The sequence below is a fragment of the Macaca fascicularis genome, chromosome 3, assembly GCF_037993035.2.
Source record: "Macaca fascicularis isolate 582-1 chromosome 3, T2T-MFA8v1.1".
NCBI lineage: Eukaryota > Metazoa > Chordata > Mammalia > Primates > Cercopithecidae > Macaca > Macaca fascicularis.
The window spans coordinates 9,523,693-9,540,861 of record NC_088377.1 but is presented as its reverse complement, the minus strand read 5'-3'; the positions used below and the strand labels follow the sequence as shown (position 1 = coordinate 9,540,861).

The 17,169-nt window shown below is 37.3% G+C and overlaps 1 protein-coding gene across 11 annotated transcripts in view; it reads left to right on the top strand.

Moving 5' to 3' along the window:
• Window positions 1-17,169, top strand: part of DYRK1A (dual specificity tyrosine phosphorylation regulated kinase 1A) — a 150,773-nt gene that overhangs the window by 94,377 nt on the left and 39,227 nt on the right. For all 11 annotated transcript variants that reach the window (XM_074034023.1, XM_065541379.2, XM_074034020.1 and 8 more), the window contains one exon: window positions 15,372-15,568. In XM_074034023.1, the coding sequence (XP_073890124.1) occupies window positions 15,449-15,568 (120 nt within the window). In that variant the 5' untranslated portion in view covers window positions 15,372-15,448. The remainder of the gene's footprint in view (window positions 1-15,371; window positions 15,569-17,169) is intronic.

The window sequence follows — 17,169 nt, the reverse complement described above, 5'->3', positions numbered from 1 at the left end:
TGCCCAGGCTGGAGTGCAGTGGCGCGATCTCGGCTCACTGCAACCTCCGCCTCCCGGGTTCAAGCAATTCTCCTGCCTCAGCCTCCCTAGCTGAGACCACAGGCATGTACCACCACTGTTGGCTAATTTTATGTGCGTGTGTTTTTAGTAGAGGTGGGGTTTCGCCATATTGGCCAGACTAGTCTGGAACTCCTCGCCTCAAGTGATCCGCCTGCCTCAGCCTTCCAAAGTGCTGGGATTACAGGCATGAGCCACTGTGCCTGGCCTTTTGTGTTTAACTTTTTAAGTGTCTCTGGTCAGATGAATATTTTGCCTTTTGGGTATTTTTAAATGGAAAATTTCTGTAAATATTCAGTGTTTTAATTAGAATCACAAAGCCAAATGATTGCCTCATTGGATAATTTTAAGTATTATGCTGCAGTTCAATATAGGTACCAAGTACTTAACTAGACTTAAAAATATCTTGTATGTTTAACAGCTGTTTAGCTAGAACTAAAAAAGAGTGAGTCCTCTATGTGTATGCTTCTCCCCTCTTCTCCCTGGGATGGGAGAAGGAAAAAGTTAATTGTTTTTCCCCCTTGACTGCTGTTGCTGTGCCTGCTTTAGAAGAAGACAGAAGATCAGGGAAGGCAATTTTCTTTCCAGAGAAACCTTATGTGCCTGAAACTTAGTAACATCTTCAGACACTTCTTAAAATAGCCTGAGTATGGCATAGCTGAAGGTCTGAGGCGGTGGTAGGTAACCTTCTGCCTGTGTTGTATTCCTGGCCGCCTCTGTGTGTTCTGACCCTGCTCCTCTAGAGAGGAAAGCAGCTAAGCAGGCACTTTTCAACTTTTGAATGGCTTCATAGTATTTCAGCATTTACATGTGTTGTACCGTTTCCCCTCTTTTTGTACTTAGGGGTTTCTTGGAAGACAGCTGTAATATGCCTGTAAGCCCGCCAGACAAAGTTATGGTCAAGGGGGTGGTAGGGGAGGGCATCTAACCTTCTCTCCTTTCATACAACACTGGGGAGGGCATCTTTGGGTAATTTACAGTGTGTGTGTGCTTACATACACATGTGTGTTTTTAAAAATTTACATAACTAGTATTTCACTATCTTTTTTATTTTGAAAAAAATGAACTAAGTCGAACTCTAACCACCATTTATTGAAATATTTCTTTGAATGTCTAAACAGAGGCTCCAGATCGTCTTCGAGGCACAGCGTTTCCTGTCCTCTGGCAACTCTGTGTGTAATGTTTCAAACCCAAGGCACTGTACAAGGGAGAGGAGTACTTTGGGTTTACATGGTTGAGGGTGATGATGAATCCTCTCATTTCATGTATAAGAAGACCAGCTTATTTGTTGCAGTGCCCCACTGATGCTGGGGCCGAGGCAAGCAAAACAGGATGCTTAAGTCCTAGCCTAATGCTTGTCTTATGTAGAGCAAACTGAACTTTCAAAAGTATTTCTCTTTTTACCTGTTTTTAAATGAATATGCTAAATTTGCACGGTGCAGAGGAATGTGAGATATAGAGAGCAGGCTGAGGACCATCGGGCTTCATAAAGGGCATTTTGAGCAGCTGGAGAGTTGTGGTTACCATGTCCAGGCTCTTCCCCTGCTGTCCTTAACTGTCCCACAGATGCCTCTGACCTGGGAGGAAGGGAGAAAAGACCTCATCTCCTCACTGAGAGTGGGAAGTAGCAGTCACTGAATGTGCTTGCCATGGGACATTACTGCCCATCAGGCTGGCAGTTCACTGTTCTGTGTGTGGAGGACTGTTTCTAATGCTCTCTGCTATTTGCTAAAGGATACAGCGTCTGACAACTACTATAATAGTATGAAGGACAGCTTTAAAATCAAGACCGTCTGATAGCCTTAAGCTGTGGTCACTGTCATTTTTCTCCTCTTGAAGGACACTGGACTCTCAGGATCTGGCTTACCATCTTTGATGGACAATCATTTTATTACCTTGCTTGAAAGAATTAGTTCCTCTGTTATAATCACTGTAGTGTCATTTGGGACGACTTGAACCATTTTTGTAAAACTTGTGAAATCTTTATGTATTTATGAAAGTTAAACTTACTGAAGGCTGAATGACTGCAGTGAAAGTATGAATCCTTTAATTAAATAAGTGGTTAGCATTTATATAAGCAGTCTAATCAGAACCCCAAATATTTGCTCATTTTCTTTAGGACTAACCTGTCTGATGGAGTGATCATCACTGTCCTATGTAGATCTTGTAGAGTTTTGAAAGTACTTTCTAGCTCACAATGGCGGTAGATTTTGTTTGTTTGTTTAATTATTTAGGGGGCATGTTCTCAGTTTAGCCTGATTAGTTACCTGCCGAATAAATAATGCTATTCTAATACCCTGCTAGGAAGAAATTTATGTAATTGAAATTCTGATTTCTATGTAACATTCTGTTTTCGTATTGAGACATGATACTGCCTGACAGGGCTGCTTCAGCAGCTGTCATCTGGTTTGTTGTTTCTTGTGTTGTTGTCTGGATTCTGCTGGCCTAAAAGGCATTCTTCTCCGTGCCTCTGCAGGGCTGTCCAGTGAGTCATCTGAAATTAAACTTCGATCAGAAATAACTTTGCTTTTTATTCCCGCAGAGGACTGGAGTGAGTGGGCTTGAGAATACCTGTATGCAGATTGAAACTGTATATATCCATAGATATTTGGGAGCATTAGGTCAAGTGCCAATTAAATCAGGAAGGATCCTGCAGCCATAGTCATGAAGATAAACTTTTTAAACTGCATTTGCTCAAACTTAAAACACTTCTGTGAGTATTGTGTAAACAACCATTATTTGAGTTGCTGTGTTAGATATGTTGCTTGCTTTAGCATGGATTTTTTTTCCAGTAAAGTATTAGTTTTTAATGTTTCAAAAGATTTTTTTGCAGTCATTTAAAATCAATTGTCAGTTAATCATACCTAAAATTCGGCAGATTGCATGTTTTATTTATTGCAACATGTTAAGAATCTTTCGTTTCCTGTTGACATTTAAAAATCTCCTAATGGCAGATTGATTTGTCTGTGCTCTTTTTGTATTAAGTCAGGCAGTAGGTACTTAGAGAGCTTCTGCTGTTTTAAGCCATGGGGAGGCAGTAGTGAACAAAAGGGGTGGGGAAGTCTTGTGGCGTTCACATCTCAGTAATGTTACTGTGCTAGGAGGGAGACTTTGGCTTCTAATCCATTGTCAGCCATTAGCCTCCAGGCAAAGTTAGAGAACCACTGGTCTTCATTCTTTTCATTAAGTGGTTGAACTTGTCTAAAAAGGCTTAATTTCACCTCCAAACTTTGTCTTGAGACATTGTGTGTCTTTGTTTACCTGTCTTTTGTTTCCAAACTTCCCTATACCCATTCCTAGATTTAATTAAGGGCTCAAAGACTTCTCAATACCTTGTTTTGTACTAAGTAGGGAAGAATTTTATTTAGATAGGTTTCATTACTGATTATTAATTTAAAATTTATGGGGACTGTAAGAAAAACTTTCTCTGGAATTTTCATGACTGCCAATAACTTAGTACTAGGTGGTATCTGCTTTATTTATTTTTACTATTTAAAATATTTTATAACTTTAGGATATTAGGGAAAATATAAATTTACCCATATTATGTGTTATCCTGTGTACAATATGATAATTCATGGAATCCAGCAGCTATATGTTGGATTACTATTTTAATCTTTTCTGTCTTCCAGATGGTATTACCAAAAATAAATCCTTGGCTTCCTATTTCAGCTGTAAGAATTTGGCCTACTGTTTGAGGTGGAGAGGGTTAAGGGGCCTTTTGCTGTAGGGTTAGGAAAGATTTTCTGTGATCTGGTTGTTGAGGGTAGTACAGTTCCTAAAAAATGATATGTGCTTGTTAAATACAGAATGAATGAAAAGCACACATCTGCATATTAGTCTCAAAGTTTCAAGATGATTATTTTTGATTTTCAAATATAGTTAGTATTTCATTTTATTTAAGTTATACATTTATTTAAGTTATTTAAGTTATAATAAAATGGCAAAACCACAACTACTTTTACACCAACCGAATACTTACTTTTATTTCTCCTATCCTTTGTGCTGTGATTGTTTTATTATATGTAATAAACTCCACAATGTTATTTTTACTTTGAACTGTCAGTTGGCTTTCAAAAATATTAAGAAAAAGTGTTTTTTATATTTATCTACATACATATTTACATTTCTGGTGCTCTTTATTCCTTTGTGTGAATCTCGGTTTCTATCTGGAATCATTTTCCTTCTGTGAACTTGTGTGAACATTTTTTGAGGGTGGATCTACTCTTGACAAATTCTTTCACTTTCATTGGTCTGAAAAAGTATTTTGCCTTCAGTTTTGAAGGATGTTCTCAGCGGATATAGATTTGTGGGTTAAAGGGTTGTTTTTTGTTTTTTGTTTTTGTTTTTTTCATCATTTAAATATGTTTTATTTTCTTCTGGCAGTGTACGTGGTTTCTGGTGAGAAAACGGTGGCTCCCCTGTATGGAAACAGGTGTTTTTGTCTCTGGCTGCTTTTACAATTTTTTTCTTCATCATTGTTTTCAGCAGTTTGGTTGAGTTGCCTCAGTGTGATTTTTGTGTGGCTTTTTCCAGTTTTTTTTTTAACTTGTTTTCGATTTGGTTAATTTATATTGCTTTGTTTTTCCATTCACTTACCTTTTCTTCTGCAGTGTATGAACTGCTATTAGGTCCATTCAGTGAATTTTTCATTTCAGTTATTTTGTTTCTCATTTTTAGAATTTCCATTTAGTTCCTTTTTATAGATTCTATTTCTCTATTAAGATTCACTATTCCCTTATTTTGTCCATGTTTTCCTTTATATTTTAAAACATTCATAATAGTGGTTTTGGTCTGCTAACTTCACTCTTTCTGTCGTTTCTGAGTCTTAAATGAATTTTTCCTCCTGAATACAGACCACATTTTCTTGCTTCTTGCTGTGCTAGTGAATTGGACTGGCTATGGGCATGAGGAATGCTGGCCTGTGAGTGTTTGGATTTTGTTCTCTTTAAAGAGCATTGAATGTCATCCTGGCAGGCTGTTAATTCACCTGCAGACCATCTTGATCCTTAGGTTTGTTTCAGTCTCTGTTAGAACAGGGTCCAGCCTTTACTGTAAGACCAGATTAGCCCTAGTCCTAACTGGATTTTCTGGGGTCTCTGTTGAACGTCTGTGGTGTGTATTGGGGTTTCTCCACTGTAACTGGTTTGAACACTCAATGTCTTACAGTCTTGTGTGAATGCTAGAAGTTATTCAGTTCACAGTTCCCTGGTAGTTCTGTGCCTGGCTTCATGGTCCTTCTCCCAGTGCTTGTGCAGCTTAGCATTTGGCCAAAGAGTCAAGGAGAACCCTATGTATAGATTGATGGAGCGCCTTCTGTTTTTGTTACCTGCTGCCCAAATTCCAGCCAATTCAGTGGCCTTGAACTCTTCCTTCTGTCTCTGCAGCACAGCGAGATTGCTGTGTTCTGTGTGGGCTCCCCCTTCCTATACTGTACCCTGGAAAGTGCCTCTAGACAGGAAACCAAGGTGATTGTAGGGCTCACCAAGATTGATTTCTTTTTTCAGTCATGACAGTTCTGCACTGCCTGTAGTCCAATGTTTGAAAACAGTTATTTCATATGTTTTGACTAGTTCTTTAGTTGTTTATGATGAGCGAGGGAGTCTGGTACCAGGTACTCTACAAAGGTCAGAAGTGGAAATCTGATAATACAAATTTCTAAAGGTAACATGTTTTTATCCATAACCCATTGTTATTAACAGTTTTAATATATAGATTCAGTTAATCTTCCATGCTGAAAAACCTGAGCTTTTATTTATGTCTTATATGAGCAATTTCATTGCGTTTCTAGACAATTGAGTATGCTGTTTTGGCTAGTAAGTTGAAAAGCTTGTGTGCGTGTGTGTGTGTTTATGCATCCTGTAGTAACATTGGCGTGTGTCTGTTTATGCATCCTGTAGTAACATATATTGGCCACTAGAGGGTAATAAGAAATCAGTTCATTTGTTCTTTTTGGATCACTGTTACTAAATAGTCCTTATCATTAGACTTTTTGTATAGTTACAGTCATTGCTTACTTTCACTTTAATATATATTTATTACTATTTAATATATAAATAGTAATATAGATTATATATTTATATATTATTAATATTTATATGTTGTTATAAATAATATATAAATGGCTCCTTCTGTGGAGCCAGGCACTGCACTGTGTACTTGGGTTATAAAAATGAGTAAGAGCAGTTGACTGAGCAGTAGCTCTAGCCTGTGCTATAAGACTTCTCCGCTTTTGATTCAGGAACCCCTCATTTAAAAAATACCATGTTCATCATTCCTCCCGTGCAGCCCCCTCTCTCCCTCTCTCAATGATTTCTTCACAGTCTAAATATTCCTGATGGATTCAGCCCATTCCTTTATTGCACAAATATTTATTGAATGCAGGCCATGTGCCAGGCACTGTTCTTGGTGCTGATGATAAAATGGTGAACAAAACTTACTCATGGACTTTCTCTCACTTACCCTCTTAATGTGCCTTTATTTCCGGCCATCATTAGAGGTGCAATTCCTTTAACATTTTGTCTTCATTTTGCATGTGTCTTGTTGCTAGGGACCTCGTGGGTTTTTGCCCACATAAGCTTGGTTGCCCTCCTCATTTCTTAGTGGATTCTGTCTCAGAACCTCAGCCTCATAAGTTTCCACATTTAGATGCTATAGTTTTAATTAAATTATTTTCATTTACTTTTTGTTCTTTAATATTGTTCTTTGCTTTAACTGTTTCTCTTTAAAATCTACTGTCAATTAATACTGTCACAGGAATGGTCCCCTGTTAGAATGTCTTACTAACAAAGACATTCAGGTTAGGTAAGAATAACATTCAGACCTAAAAGTAGGGCTATGTGTAGAGATAATGGCTTTTGATACTTGTTATTTTTACTTTTTTTTTTTTTTAAACTTAGGGTCTTTTCTCATGCTTTTTGTATTTGCTGTTTCCTCTTTGTTTACCACTATCTTTTTGAATCTTATGTCCCTGTCTTTGAGATGTGTTGTTTATGAAATATTTCTCCGTAGAAACAATGCTGATCCATACTGGTAATATGGTCTCTAGTTATTATAGATCCTTGCTAGAGCATAGTAACTTGACTGAAGTAAGAAAACCGCTTCATTTTTCTTTTAGTAAAATACTGAATTTTTACCAAGTTTAGCAAAGTTACAGAAACATGCTTATGGTTAAAATGATCCATACAGTTCAGAAGCACGTAAAGACAGAACTCCACATGCATAATTTTCTCCAACGTGCTTTTCATACTGTTTGACAGCAGTTGAAAATATTTTGGAGTTGCACTCCAAATGATGATTTTAAAGATAGCTTTGAATTATTTGTTAAGTTTTCATCATTAAATTATAACATTATCTGATGTTAAAACATGTATTGTGATACATTCTTAAGCTAAGATATTATTATACTGAGTTGAATAAAGATTATATAATATGGTAGGTAGTAGGTTGAACCATATGAAATTGCTGTTTTGTAAGCCAAAGGTGGTCAAAAATCTATCAGCAGTTTCATATGGTTCCGCATAATACTTTATGTGATCATCCCTGTTACAGGATGAACTGTCATTTTTTTCATTAACATTTGCATTAAAATGGAAGATAGAAACTTTAGAGTAAAAACATGGTAATTTGCTTAATTATAAAATCAGATTAACTAGAAATACCCATATTATTTTGTCCCCTTGGAATCTTATCATAGGAAAGGAATGAATGAATGGATAACTTAAATACTTTTTGGTGTTGCAGGAGGAAATTGAACTTAGGTTTATTCTGAATTTCATACACAGCAATCGAGTTAAGAAAGGAGACAGTGAGCATGTGGCAAGCACACCTCATTTATATGCCATGTTTACCAGCAGTCCCCCGGTACTGGTGGCTTAATCTTTCTTTCCTTTCACTAAATAACTGATAATGTCACTAACTAGTTATGTTAGGTGTTATAATACATAGCTACAAAGGTACCAGAAGTGAAAAACAAAGTTTTTTCTTGCTAATTCACATTCAGATCATCCACAACAAATTCCAAAAAGAACATCAGATTCTTTGTCACCTCGCATATCACCCTTATGCATGGAAATGTGTATTGTTCTCTCTAAAAAAAAGTTTCAACTCTGTAACTAGAAAAGTAAATCTGTTGGGGAAAAAAAGCCCTCTGTGTATTGTTTAGATAGACTATAACTTATTTTTGGATTATCCACTACTTGAATTAGTTGGAGAACAGCTTTCTTTTATTAAGGTGACCAATGCTTTTCAAAATAGTATTGACATCATCTGATGACTTGTTAGAAATGTTGACCCATCATCATCTAATGACTTGTTAGAAATGTTAGAAATGTAATCCTGGCACTTTGGGAGGCCAAGGTGAGTGGATCACCTGAGGTCAGGAGTTCAAGACCAGCCTGGCCAACATGGTGAAACTCCGTCTCTACTAAAAATACAAAAATTAGCCAGGGGTGGTAGCGGTTGCCTGTTAATTCCAGCTACTTGGGAGGCTGAGGCAGGAGAATTGCTTGACCCCGGGAGACAAAGTTTGCAGTGAGCCGAGATTGCGCCACTGCCCTCCAGCCTGCGTAACAGAGCACAACTCTGTTTCAGAAAAAAAAGAAAAAAAAAAGAAAAGAAATGTTGACTCTCAAGCTCTGCTGAATCACAACTCTCATTTTTAACAAGATTCAAAAACAATTTGCAAGCACATTAAAGTCTGAAAAGTGCTGTTACAGATTATGAATGGCATTGTCACCTCCACAAGACAGTGCTGATGTAGCCCTGTCAGTAAGTGCTTGTTGAATTTACTCAATCTAGATTCAAACAATGAAAAGTGTTTCAGGAGGGTAGTGATAACAGTAATAATCAAGGAACTACCTGTTTCTTTGTAGTTCTTTCATAGCTATCTGGATGTCACAGAATTACCCATCTTTCTTTCCAGATGCGTCTTTCAGTCTGATTCTGTCCATGCTGGGTGGTCATTTGGATGTCTTGTGAATACAGTAGATATACACACAAATATGTGTATGGATGAGAGAGCAACAGAATTAAAATACAAATCAACATAGTATATGAGTTTAGGGAGTTAAATATTAGATTTTGATTAGTCAAGGATGCGTAATATTTTGTAATATTGCAGCATATAAGGTAACTAACAAATAAAAATACGGGGAGATGACATAAAAAATTCCAGCAAAAGGTAAGAAAGGAAAAGGAACATAAAACAGTTGAAACAACAGTGTTCATTTATAAATACAGCTCAACCACATACTCTTTACAAGAGATAAACCTAAAATATAAAGAAACAGAAGAAGATAAAGGTAAAAAGATGGACAGAAGACATACCATACAAAAATTGATGCAGAGAAGGCTTGGTGTAGTCAGACTGGTAAGAGATAAGCAAAAAGCTTTACTGGAAATAAAGAGGGCAGTTTATGATGATAAAAGGTATTATTCATCAGGAAGGCATAACAACTCTGAATTTGTATTATCCAATATAACACTTTAAGTAAGAGATTTTGAATACATTGTTCTTGGTAACTGATAGAACAAGATGAGACCAAAAATTTTTTAAAATACTTATATAAGACAGCATACTTAATGCAATTAAACCTTTAATGAGGCCGACCACGAAGAGAAGACCTCATTAACCAATGTTGAGGTGAAGAGGATATCACAAAAGCTTATGAGAAGATATTATAAAAACTTGATGTCAGTGCATTTGAAATTTAGATGAAGTTAGACATACTATTAGAAATCTACAACTTAACAGACACAGCGGGAAATAGAAAATCTGAATAGTCCTATTAAACATGATCCTTAATGGGAAGAGCCACCCACTAGTTTTGAAGTCTGGAATTTACAAAAGAAAAGAAAATAAAACAAAACAGAAACTACCCACAAGCAAAACTCCTGGTCCAGAAGGTTTCACCAGTCAGTCTACCACACACGCACGTAAAATTGTGACCACATTGCACTCCAGAAATGGAAAAGTTGTTTTGTTTGTTTTCACAGGGTCTTGCCCTGGTCTAGAGTGCAAGTGGTACCATCATGGCTCACTGCACCCTCCTCCTCCTGGGCCCAAGTGATCCTCCCACCTCAGCCTCCTGAGTGACTGGGACCATAAGCATGTGCCACCACACCCTACTAATGTGTTAATTTTTTTGTAGAGATGGGGTCTCACTAGGTTGTCTAGGCTGATCTTGAACTCCTGGGCTCAGGTGATTTTCCTACCTTGGCCTCCCAGAGTGCTGGGATTACTGGTGGGAACCACCATGCTTGGCCCGAGGAAAGTCGTTTAGCATTTCAAAAATCATATCAGTGTCATCCACCACATTAACAGAGTAAATCAGAAAAGTCATCTCATTTCAATAGATACAGAAAAAGCATTTAATAAAAGTCAGCATCCATTCATGAGGAAAAGGTCTTAGAAAACTAGCAATAGAAGGAAACTTTGTTAATCTGGGAATAGTATTTGTTAAAAACCTGCAGCAACCATAATACTGGAGAAATGTTGAAAGCTTTCTTTCCAAGAAAGCTGAATTTCCAAGATCGAGAATATATGAGAGTAGTGTCTGTTACCTCCTTTCTAAATCATCACTGTACGAAAGATCCCAGCTACGTTACTGATGCAGGTAAATCCATCGTTGCATAAAATTCTGTTGGGCACCCCCATTCTGTAGAGATCAGTGCAGTTTCAGCATCCCAACATAAGTTTGTTTTGGTGGATTTGATGGGCCTGAATCAGAAACTTACATGGAGTAGCAAAACTAACCTACTTTTTTTTTTTTTTTTTTTTAAAGAGGTGAGGTCTCTGTCATCCAGGCTGGAGCACATACAGTGGTACAATCATAGCTCACTGCAGCTGTGAAATGTTGGGCTCAGGTGATCCTCCCACCCCAGCCTCCTGAGTAACTGAAACTACAGGTGTGTGTCACCATGCCTGGCCTTTTTTTTTTTTTTTTCCCTTGTAGAGATGGGGTGGTGGTGTGTTGCCCAGGCTGGTCTCAGACTCCTGGGCTCAAGTGATTTCCCACCTCGGCCTCCCAAAACCCTGGGATTACAGGCATCAGCCCCTGTGCCCGGCCTGCCAAAATGTTCTTGAAGAAGAACAATTTCCTGTTGGATGTTTAAATTTTTAAAGCTGTTGTAATTTAGTTAGTGTCCAGTTCTTGAACAGAGATCTAAGTAGGTAAGTCTGTATCCAGTAGAACAGAATAGGGAGTCCAAAACTAGATCCACGCATAAAGGAGAATGTGATTTATGATAAAGATGGGGTTACAGAGCAGTGGAGAATGTTAGTTTTTTAAATAATTGGTTAAGGAACAACTGGATGTTAATTTGGGGGGGGAATGAAACTAGATTCCTGTTTTACACAGAAGTCAAATGCAAATGCATTGTGCATTTAGATGTGAGAGAGAGCCCAGTGTTTCGAAGGTAGTAGATTTTTTTCGAAAAATTTCTTAGACTCCAAAAGTACAGTACTAATTGTAAAGCAAAAGTTGATAAAATTAAGAACTTTTATTCATCAAAGTATACGATTAAGAGAGTAACAAGGCAAGCTGCCTGTAACCAGTAGGGGCTTACTCATATTCAGAATATGTATTTTTTAAAATCCTAGAAATTTGTAAGAAATGGGCTTACAATTCAGTAGAAAAAACAGAAAAGCAATCTGAATGTACATTTCACGAAGTGATGTATAAGTGGCCAGTACACATCAAAAAATGCTCATAGTCACTAATGTTGCATAGGAAAATGCAAATTAAAACCACACTGTAGTACCACAGCACAAATACACTTAGCATAATGGTTGAAATTAGACTGATGATTGCATGCTGTAGTGAAGGAGTGGAGCATGGGAATTTTTCATAAACTGCTAGTGGAAAAATTGATTGGAACAAAAAAAGACTGGAAAAACAACAGGACAGCATCTCTGTGTATACCAAACGATGCGGAACAAGAATCTTACAAGTGGCAGTGTTCATAGTAGCCCCAAACTGGAAATAATGCAGGTGTCAGTCAGTAGTGGAATGGATAAATTATCATTTGTTCATGTATTGGGGTATTGTAAAGCAATGGTAATGGACAAACTACGGTTTATAGGATAAGATGAAGTAAACAGTTCTACTGTATTACATTAGTCTCTACTTGCCCTGCTATAAATAAATACCCAAGACTGGGTAATTTATAAAGAAAAAAGGTTTAGTTGGCTCATGGTTCTTTCTTCAGGCTGTACGGGAAACATGAAAGCCTCTGGGGAGGCCTCAGGAAAACGTTCGATCATGGCAGAAGGTGTTGGAGAACAGGCATGTCTTACATGGCCTGCAAAGTCAGGCAAAACGGGGAGGTGCCACACAGTTTTAAACAGCCATTTTTTGTGAGAACTCTATCATGAGAATAGCACTAAGAGGGACGATGCTAAACCATTAGAAACCACCGTCATAATCCAATAACCTCCTCCCAGGGCCCTCCTCCAATATTGGGGATTACAATTCGACATGAGATTCAGGCAGGGACACAGATCCAAACGGTATCACCTGCTCATATGAAAACATCACGCCTGTGATCCTGGCACTTTGGGAGGCCGAGACGGGTGGATCACGAGGTCAGGAGACTGAGACCATCCTGGCTAACACGGTAAAACCCCATCTCTACTAAAAATACAAAAAAATCAGCCCAGCGTAGTGGCGGGTGCCTGTAGTCCCAGCTACTCTGGAGGCTGAGGCAGGAGAATGGCGTGAACCCGGGAGGCGGAGCTTGCAGTGAGCCGAGATTGCGCCACCGCACTCCAGCCTGGGCGACAGAGACTCTGTCTCAAAAATAAATAAATAAATAAAACCAAATCTGGTTTTGGAGGTCAGGATAGTAGTAACTTTTAAGGAAGAGGAAGGAGGTGTTGGTTAGAAAGGGTCATAGAGTGGTATGGTGGGTTTCTGGGATGCTGGCCATTTTTCCCCCATTTTGTGACACAGATTGATTTCATGATAGTAATTTAAGCTTTGTGCTAATGGTTTTTATGCTTTCTACAATATTGCACTAAATAAGTTTAAACATAGTATATAACAGTGACATGGATAATAAAAACAGAAGTTAACATTTTTATAAAAAGTGTTTGCTGTGTGTTACAGGTTTCATTCTGTGTGCCTGTTGGTGGTACCTCATTTAAACTTTGTAACAAGGAATAGGGTCAGTATAGTAATACCTCTGCTTCATAGATAGGGAAACGAAGGCTTTGAATAGTTAAGAAATTTCCCAGTCACAGCCTTAGTCTTTTACTGTTTATAAGAACTTTTTATATATTAAGGACCTCAATTCTTTTTATTTATATTCCTTCCCACCTTTTTCTTTTTAATGTGCAGATTTAAAAGCCCTCATTCCCCCCATTATTTGAATTTAGATTTTCAATTTTTTTGCTTTTACAAATACCAGGATAAACATGGTTGACATCTTTATCCACATCATGGATTATTGCCTTAGTATAAGTTTCTAGAAGTTCTTTTTAAAAGCGAACAAGGTTGTTCTACAGAATTGAATTGAATAAATGTGTTTTTGACTATGAATGATAAAATGTTTAGAAAAGTTAGCCATCTTTCACCAGTTATACTATCCTTTTACTTATTTAAGAAATACTAATCATGTGGATTGGGAAAGTTAAGGACCTCACTGTAATGGACAGAGAAGAGAATCTAAAGTCTGAAAGCAATGCTTAGGGGCAGTAGACTTTCCAGCTTCCGCAGGGGTGGAGGACTTGAAATTTGTATTTTGGAAAGGTCACTTTAGCCATGTTATTGAGGAGATCCAGAATTGCAAATAGAATAAAGACAGAGCTATTAGGAATCTTTTTGGTAATCTTAAGTGAGATATGTTGTGTGCAGATGAAAAGGTTGTGTTTGAGTGTTCTGTTAGGAGAGGGAATGAGCAAGATTGGGCAGCTGTTGGGGAAGAATTCTTAACATGACTCCCGAAGTGTTGATTCTGGTTGACTGGGTAGGAAATGGTGTCATTCCCTGTGGTGGAAAGTAGAGGTGGAACTTAACGTTTGGGGAGCTTTGTTCTCTTCGTTTTGCAGAGTCTGTGCCACATTCAGTTAGAGATGGTATTCTCCACAAGATGGGCACTGGCCCCATGAGCCTTTATTGCACATTGACTGTGCATTACTCTACAGTACTTGCAGATAACATTGGGCCATTTATTAATTGGCAGAACTGTTCTGAGTACGTTGTATGTATTAAAGCACTAAACCTTCATAACAACCTTTACAGGTAGGTATTATTATCATTATAAGGTATTAGGTATGCATGGTCACCAGTAGCACTGGGATCTCCAACCCCAGCAGCCTGGCTTGAGAGTCTGTGTCCTTCACTGTTGGACCACCATTATTATGTGTCTTGAAAATGGTGGAAGTCCAAAGTATTTTGCTACTGAACTACATGGTCGGTTGTGTTGTGGCTGTTAACTGGTTCATTCAGGAGGACAGGCACAAGTATTTTGAATCTAGTCATTCTTGTTGACCAAGGTTTTAGGCTTTGGTCTGTGATTACAAATAGGTTGAATTTAAGAAAAATCTTTTTTTAAATCATTTTCTTAAAAATTGCCTTTTATTAGATACCAATACTTTTATGGACCAGAGTGTTAATTTTTCATTTCTGCCGCGGATATCATGATCATGGTTCATCCTACCCGTGGGATAATTATTGGCTCTTCTTTCTTTGTGGTGAGCTTGCCAGGTCTAGATTCTCTTAGGACTGTTTGAAAGGTGCAGAGGAATCCAACAACCTTGGGTTGAGAAGTTTAGTTCTGTGTTTTATGTTTGTTTTCCTGTTTCTATACCCAACCTTTGATTACCTGTGTCAGTGGAGAGCACCATAAGGTTTCACCTGGTTTGGGGATGCTGGCGATATTGTTTTCCATAAACCTGGCAGCAGGTGCAAAATAGCATCTCAGAAATATTCCTTTGAGTTGGTTTGTGAGGAGCTGGTCCATTGGAGAAGTCCCTCAGTAATTAAAAGATTACTTATTTAACTTGTATTATGGTTCTTAATTGATGAAAATCTCATAGGTGAAAATGAGTCTTAAAGGTTGTTGCTGTTGCTTTACAAAAAGGTTTTCTGAAGATTTTCTCAATACAGGTTTATATTCATTTTAATCACTATTGATCTTTTATACCATTTACTACATAACTTGTGTTGAGTGACATATACCTGTTTATAGTGAGAAAAGTTTTTTAATATTGAATATCCTAAAGTTCTTATTTAAAGAGCTATTAGATATATCAAATGATACAAACATTAGGATATGAATATTTCCTTTAAACTTCACTTATCTTCTTATAGGAGGAGAGACTTCAGCATGCAAACCTTCATCTGTTCGGCTTGCACCGTCATTTTCATTCCATGCTGCTGGCCTTCAGATGGCTGGACAGATGCCCCATTCACACCCGTACAGTGACCGTCGCCAGCCAAGCATAAGTGACCAGCAGGTTTCTGCCTTAGCGTATTCTGACCAGATTCAGCAACCTCTAACCAACCAGGTAAGTTCATGGAGTATCAGAAATGACGGTTGGAATGGCAGTTTATTCCTTCAAAATGTTGGAATACTAAATAGGCAAAATGCTTTAATGGTTTTCAATTTTACATGTTTTACATGCAACATGGGATTATGGATTGAGAAAACGTGGTATTAAGAAGTTTGCATTAAAATGTGTATGGTTTTTTTTTTTTTTTTTTTTTTTTTTTTTGCATTTTTAGTTGTATTTCACTTAAACAGTCATAAACATGCCCACAGTCTCTCATTCTGTAATAGAGAGGGGGAAAGTTATTTCTGAAGAATATTAAAGGAACTTAAAGAAAAGGCTTATTTTTATGGAAAGGTGGCTAAGTTAAAGATGTTACAGGAAAGCAAGTCAGAGTCCATTACAGCAAACTTACAGAACCGAATTTGTGTTATTTTAAACTACCTTTCTACACATTTGTAAAAATAAATACAAAACTCCTTAAAATTCAAAAGAGATGTATGCAAATTAGCTGTGCTATTTATTCAATATTCAGACAGGCTATTCACCCTTTTTCTATGAAGTGAATGGTGTAAATAGAATAAATGCTGAACTCTTTTGGTACACGCACACGCACATATACACGTGCATATATATGTATGTGTATGTATTTTTAATATCTTTCTAAATTAACTGCACCGTCTACATTGATTTTGGTTTGGGGAGACTTATTAGCTGTAGTTGGGAGATAAAGTTTCTTGCCCCGCTGATATTTGATGTGTGATGAGCACTGAAAATGGCTGCTTTTCCATGGACTTAGAAATTTGGTTTGCCATTCTTTTGTTTAGTTCTTTTAATATATCGTGTGAGGATAAAAGAGTTGGGAGATTTAAAAGTATTTCTTTTCCTGGATTATTTGAAGGAATTGTATTTTCTCTAATTCAGTTACATATATGGTTTTAATGAAAAATTGGTTACAGCGACACATCATCTTTATTAAGGGGTGTCTTGTTTGTATTAAAATGTGTTTGTAATAAAATTTTGCTAGTAGTTAGGCTGGCATAGTGTTTATACGATATATAACATGTTAATAACATTCACAGTTAAATAGTTACAATAAGATGAATTTTGGCAGGACTTAAGATTTTCTTTTATGCAGTGAATTGATTGAGTTTAGTTGTGTGTTTGAGAATTGGGACAGTTGTTCAGGATGTCCAAGTTTAGGAAGTGTTTAATTGTGTACCAGAAGAAAACTTCTGGAAATCTAATAATAATAACATGATGATCCATTTGCACTTTGAGGAAGCCAAGTTGATTCAGGTTAATTTTTCTGCTTGTTCCAAAGCAGCCTGTCAGGCAGAGTGCTGTTTTTAATGTGTTCCACAGCTGAAAGGACTGCGCTACTATTTGTGACTTTTCCATGTGTGTGAGCAGGCTTCCTTCTTCTTAGATACAGTGCTATTTCAGGTCTAACCTCTGGTGTCTGCAGAGGGCTAGGAAAACTTCCAGTCCTTTAAAGTCATTTTTATCATTATATTATTTTAGTAAATAATTTAATTAGCAAAGCACCTATTTTTATATCCAACTAACATCTTATGTGTATTTGGATCATATAAAATAAGAGATATTTTACTTACTGT